Source organism: Erinaceus europaeus, chromosome 1 (genome assembly GCF_950295315.1).
Source record: "Erinaceus europaeus chromosome 1, mEriEur2.1, whole genome shotgun sequence".
Classification (NCBI taxonomy): Eukaryota; Metazoa; Chordata; class Mammalia; order Eulipotyphla; family Erinaceidae; genus Erinaceus; species Erinaceus europaeus.
In genome coordinates, this window is record NC_080162.1 from 151,578,248 (window position 1) to 151,584,247 (window position 6,000).

Here is a 6,000-nt window from a genome sequence, read left to right on the forward strand (position 1 = left end):
GAGGGTGAAATACCCATCCCTCTGTGCGGAGGCATGCCAGGGGTGGTCAGTTGCTAAAGAAGGCTGCAGTCTGGCAAGAAGTGCTTTCCAGCTACCCTGCATGTTTCCGAGTGACTGTGCCAATGCACACCCCTCGCAGCTGAGCTGCATGGCTTCCCCAGTCCCCCTGGGTTTGCAGACGACTGGCACCAAGGCCAACCCAAGGGGTATTTAGGGTGTCCAGTGAGGCAGCTACAGAGCCAAACATGGGATACTGGGCACTCCTGCCCTAGAAGGACAACAGACTAGCAGTGGGCACCTGCCCAGGGCTACAGGGTTGAGCCCTGGGAGCAGGTGGGCTGGGCAGGGACCTAGCAAGGGGAGCTGAGGCTGCAGTCGCCCCATACCTGTGGGAAGGCATCCCCCACTCAGCTAGGGTATAATTAGCTTCTGAGACAGGTGTGGAGGATCGGGTGCAGGCTGGGCCCCACCCCACTGCCTGGCCTCAGCTGACCTGCCACACCCCGGCTGGGAGCCTGCACCCCACTCATGAGTCCCCCAGCCTGAAGCTGCAACCACCAGGGGGAATTAGCTCTTCTGGGACTGCCACATCTAGAGCCTGCAGCAGTTCCAGTGTAGTCTTCTCCCTCCAGTGCAAGAAGAAGCACACGCTGCTGTGCCCTGACTTCTCCCGCAGGGGCGTCTGTCCCCGGGGTACCCAGTGCCAGCTGCTCCACCGCAACCAAAAGCGACCCTGTCGGCGAGCAGCTGCCTCCCCAGTGCCGGAGTCCAGCCATGCAACCTCCAGGAGCCGGGCCTCTACTGCCCATGGGCCCAGGTCAGATGATGTGGGTTTTGGGGAAGTGCTTTCTCCTTGCTAGGGGGACATGCAGGACCCTCTGCATGAGCCTCCCCCCCCCCCCCCGGCCCCAAAAGAAGTCTTGCTCTAAGGTTAAGGGTTCCTCTAGGGTTACCCTACCAGGCCTGTTGGCTGGACAGAGCCCAGAGCAACTGTGACACAGACAGGAGTGGGGATGAAGAGGTGGAGAATGTTCTTCAGGGAGTGTGGGGGTTGCTAGATGCAGAAGACTAGGGTCCCTGTGGAGTCTGCTGCCCTGGCCAGAGACCACATCGCAGCCTGTCCCTGGCTCTGCGTGCCTGTGTTCCTGACTGTTGGGGCAGGAGGGTGGGAGGGACCAGCAGCCCTATTACCCTCTGAACGCCTGCCTTCACAATGTGTTCCTCACTTTCCCACAGGAAATCCTCAGCCTCCCAGCGCTCCACCAGACAGACACCCAGCTCCCCTACATCTGTGGCTGCTGGCTCAGCCTCCCCACCCTCCTCCCCACGGGGCTTAGTGACAGCCTCAGTCTCCCCCTTGTCATCAAAAGCACCCTCCCCCTCCGCCAGCTCCTCCCCCTCCCCCTCATCTCCCTCCCCAGCCCTGTCTTTGGACCAGGAGGAGTCTGTTGGCCAAAAGGCAGCCTCAGTCACCAGTGCAGGCAGGCTCTCCAAGCTGCCTTCCTTCATCTCTCTGCGTTCCACGCCCAGTCCTGCTGGCCAGCCCAGGACCCGGACCCCCAGGAACCCCCTCATCAAGGACTCAGGTAGGCAACTTCATGGCAACAGGGCTTTTCTGGATGGCCGGGCCAGACCCACTGGGGTGGGGTGTGAACTGGGCACTGTTGGCCCCCAGGGGCAGGGCCGGCTGCCCCAGTAGGCCACCCCAGCAAGAACTGATTTAATTAGAAAGCACCCGTTTCTGTTAATTTGTTCTGGAAGAGCACTGCACACTCCTGGAGAGAACAGATGTTCCCTCTCCCCCGATGAACATTTGGGGCTTGGTAAATGGCTCCACTCAGCCTTGTTTAGGAGAGAAAAGAGGATTTTATGGCTGCAAACGACCCTTTCTGTAAACATTTTACAGCTCTCCGCGTGTTTGAGTGACGATAAACCCCACGCAGCTCGGCGGGCTGCAAATTTGCGACCATACGGGCTATCATTTTATTGTCATATTTCATGGTCGTAACGTTAATGGAAGCTGCTTGCTGCAGCCTTCTTGAACAGCTCCACTGAGCACATTCAAACGCCTGCCCTGCGCCTCCTGTTTACAGCCTCCACTTGAGGGGTGCCTGCTGAGGCCAGGCCCCACCTGCAAGAGCTGGGCACCAGCCTCCTCCCTCCAGGTGCTCTGACCTAGTATGGGAGGCAGAGGGGCCCTGAGCCAGCCACCTCCTTTTTAGCCTTGTAAGATCAGGAACTTGTAAGTCCACCTCCAGCCTCCTATCTGCCCAGCCTTAGCCCCTGGCCTGAGGGTCTGGGACAGAAGGCCCTGCTGGGAAGGCCTGACTTCCAGCTTCTGGCTGGGTCTGAGGAGACAAATGGGATATTAGCCCCCAAGTAAGGGTCTGGGTACAGAGCAGCTACATAGAGCCTTCTAGTTAGGGAGCTTTGACATTGCCACTCTCACTGTCACCTGCGGGCCCAGCAGGCACCACACACCAGCTCTGCTCATGAGGGCACATGCAGCTGCCTGGGACACGTCTGGCAGCCTGGGCCTGGTGTGAGCACACGTGCAGGTGGGCCCCTGCATTTGCAGCTCAGCCTGCATCTGTTGGGGCTGTGCCTGTGACTCTGCTTGCCGTTGTGGGGGTGGGGAGCCCTTCCTCCTTCAGGAGCCAAGCTGTTGCCAGCCAGCTGGGCCCCCAAGAAGGGACTGGTAGCATTTCCTCAGTCTGTCTCAGTGACTGGCACCTGACTTTGCCCCCTCTTGGAACAGGGAAACCTCTACACATCAAGCCACGGCTGTGAGGGCCCGGGGCTTCTGCCTGCTCCTACCTCAGCACCCCAGCCCTGTGCAGAAAGGAGGCTCCACCCACCACCACTCCGGACGAGGGGCCACAGGACATGAGCTCTATCTACCCAGCCCCCAGCCTTCTGTGACCACTGCTTGTCCAGGACCACCACATCCTCTCTGGGCTGGGCCCCTGCCCTGTGGGCCTTTCCACTCCCCACCTCCTCACCTCCTTCCCCACCCCCCACATCCTCTGTCTCACACCCAAGACATGTCAACTTCCACAGCAAGGGGTGCCAGGTGGAGCTCACCTCCAGACCTGTCCCCACTGTGCAAGCAGCCAGATGATGCACCCCCCCCCCCCAGCAATCCCCTCAGGACTCCCTACTATGGAAGGAGCCACCAGCCAGGCCTCCCTGGTGGGGTCCTGAGTTCAGCAATAAAGTTTCTTCCTACGTCTGCTTGGCTATCCTGACACCGGATCTTGTTTGGGCAGCCGCACTCCATACCCCAGGATTTGGGGCCTCCCAGAGGGTCCACCCTGGTGGGTGGAGGGGGTTGAAGGTTGAGTCTGAGAGGCATTCTGGGGAGATAGGAGTTGCCTATGGATCCCCCTCCGTGACCCCTACTCTTGCCCTCCTGTCTGCCTAGCCTGGTCTCCCCCCCCCACTAGCCCAGGAAGGGGTGAGGTAGCTCAGGGGACTGGGCACTCTCCACCCTGAACTCTAGAGATGGGGGGCCACCACACAGGATATCCTGGGGCTCTTGCTTCTACTCCCTCACAGCCCTCCAGCATGGCAGAGTCCCTGGCTACTTTCTTGCCCTCTTCCTTCCTCCCAAGACGCCTCTACACCCATGGGGAGCCCCTTTATGGGTGAAGACACTGGTGGCCAGGCACATGGTGGGGAGAGGCTCAGGAAGGGCCCTGGGGACACACTGGACATGACAGGGCCCAGGGTCCTACAGGCTGAGGCCCCCCTCCAGAGCATCCTCTGTCCCCCTCATCCCCCACCAAGGCAGGGAATTGAGCTGGACCCCTGCCTGGGGGACAGAGTCCTCCAGGTGTCCTGCCTTCAAAGCAGGAAGGCTTCCCCCTTGAGGGACTTTTTGGGCCTCCACTTAGGCAACTTTTATCCTGGCACCTTCATGACACTGTGTGACCACCCTGCAATCTTGTCTGGTACTTGGCCACCAGTTGGGTCTAGGGGTTGTGCTGGCTGAGGAGTGGGGACCCTTGTATGGGCCCACTCTGCCATTAACAGTCACAAGGCTCCCATTAGCCCCCCAGCCTCTGCTGGGATTGCCGGACCCTGTTCTCCCACTCCCGCCAGCTGAGAGTCCCACAGCAGTTTTTAGTCACTTAGTAGTGACCCTTGATGACACCTTGGGCCCCAGTCACCATCCTTGAGACACATAAGGCTTGTGAACCACAGTGGGGGTGGGAGGGAGTGGGGCATCCCAGGACCTGCCTCTACCTGTGTCCTTTAGCCATGTTGGTGGGCTAGAGGCCTTGGTCCTGGGCTCGAGAGATGGGGAACTGCAGCAGCAGGACATCTAGGACTCCTGCTGCTTCTTTTTTTTTTTTAATATTTTTATATTTATTTATTTCCTTTTGTTGCCCTTGTTTTATTGTTGTAGTTATTATTGTTGTTATTGATGTCGTTGTTGTTGTTGGATAGGACAGAGAGAAATGGAGAGAGGAGGGGAAGACAGAGGGGGAGAGAAAGACAGACACCTGCAGACCTGCTTCACTGTCTGTGAAGAGACTCCCCTGCAGGTGGGGAGCCAGGGGCTCGAACCAGGCTCCTTACGCCGGTCCTTGTGCTTTGCGCCACGTGCGCTTAGCTCGCTGCGCTACTGCCCGACTCCCAGGACTCCTGCTTCTACTACCTGACATAGCCCCCACACACACACCCAGCATGACAACCCTCAAGAGCTCCCTCCACACCCATGGGGAGCCTCCAGGGAGCAGACAATGTGATGGGAAGGTGAGAGGGGCCTTGACCTTAGCAGGGTTGGAGACACAAGTGTCTAGGCGGGGATCCTGGCTATGATCACTCAGACCCACCCTAACTTAAAAACAAACACACTGATCCTCAGGCTACAATGTGAGATTACAAGATGGACACCAAACAGGTTACATGATTTGCAGTGTCCTCCATGTTGCCCTTCTCCTGCCTTAGCCCTTTCTGCAGCCCTCCACTCTGGGAACTCTGGAGACCTCATTGCCCAGCGTACCCAGTGGCAAGGGTGAAGTGATAGTGTCATTCCAAGGCACAGCTGAGAGCTCAGGAAGGGCTGGGTGAAGTCCTATTGATGGCTCCCTGTCAGCCATCAGGGTCCTTGTTAGCTGTGGGCTCTACCTGCAGAGTCCCTGCTCCAGGCAGGGGCAGTGTGAGCTGCCATAGCAACCCAACTTAGTCACCTGTGTGTCCACCTGCACGCCCCATGACTCCTCCCTCCCACACCTCCTCCTCCTTGACCCGCCACTCCCCTTCCCCTTGCCAGCAGAACTCAACTCCAGTGGATTGTGACAGTGAACCCTCACATGGTGCCTGACATACAAGACTGTCCCATAAGTGATGGGGTGGATAAAGTGGGAGAGCTGGGACTCCCCAGCCCTGCTGTATTTTGCTCAGAGGCCCCCTGCATTTAGATCCTCTAAGGACAATGCTCATGGAGGGCACGAGTCTCCTCACACACAGCTCCATGCCAACTCTGTGGCCCCCTAGTCCCAGCCAGGTGATACAAGGCTGACCCTTGTGTCACTCCACCCCATCTTGGCCCACCATGTCCTCCCAGGAATCACCAGCTCCCCCTAGACACACACACCCAGCTGGCTGCCCCAAGGCAAGAGTTCACCAAGGAGCTGGGCCAGCAAGATGAGTCTCTGATGTCAGGCAACAAGGTGCTGTTAAGAGCACAGCCATAGGCCTGCTCAGGACCAGGTGGGACACGGGGTTAGAGGGGAGCTGGGGGGCAGGTCTTTGGAAAGGTGAATGGGCAGCTGGGGAACAGGAGGGCCCATCAGAACCAGGGGGAGGGATTAGTTGGATGAGGGCAGGTCAGGAGCTTGAGGAGCTGTGTTGTATTTGGGGTGCCCACTGAGTGGTCCATGGCTACCTCTGCTGGTCTGCTGACAGAGTTGAGGAGGGTGTGTTCTGGCCATGAGTGTGCTCTCGTGCACATGCACACATGCATTGGTGTCCAGATCCCCACTGTTGTTC

The 6,000-nt window shown here is 58.5% G+C and overlaps 1 protein-coding gene across 2 annotated transcripts in view; it reads left to right on the forward strand.

Moving 5' to 3' along the window:
• ZC3H3 (zinc finger CCCH-type containing 3) overlaps positions 1 to 3,263 on the forward strand; it is an 87,799-nt gene extending 84,536 nt beyond the window's left edge. Inside the window, exons 10-12 of one of the 2 annotated variants that reach the window (XM_060198272.1) lie at positions 633 to 817; positions 1,422 to 1,586; positions 2,759 to 3,263. In XM_060198272.1, the coding sequence (XP_060054255.1) occupies positions 633 to 817; positions 1,422 to 1,586; positions 2,759 to 3,248 (840 nt within the window). In that variant the 3' untranslated portion in view covers positions 3,249 to 3,263. Of the gene's footprint in view, positions 1 to 632; positions 818 to 1,236; positions 1,587 to 2,758 lie in introns of both variants that reach the window. The other variant, XM_007515991.3, reaches the window with a different exon arrangement.
• The last annotated feature ends 2,737 nt before the right edge of the window (positions 3,264 to 6,000 follow it).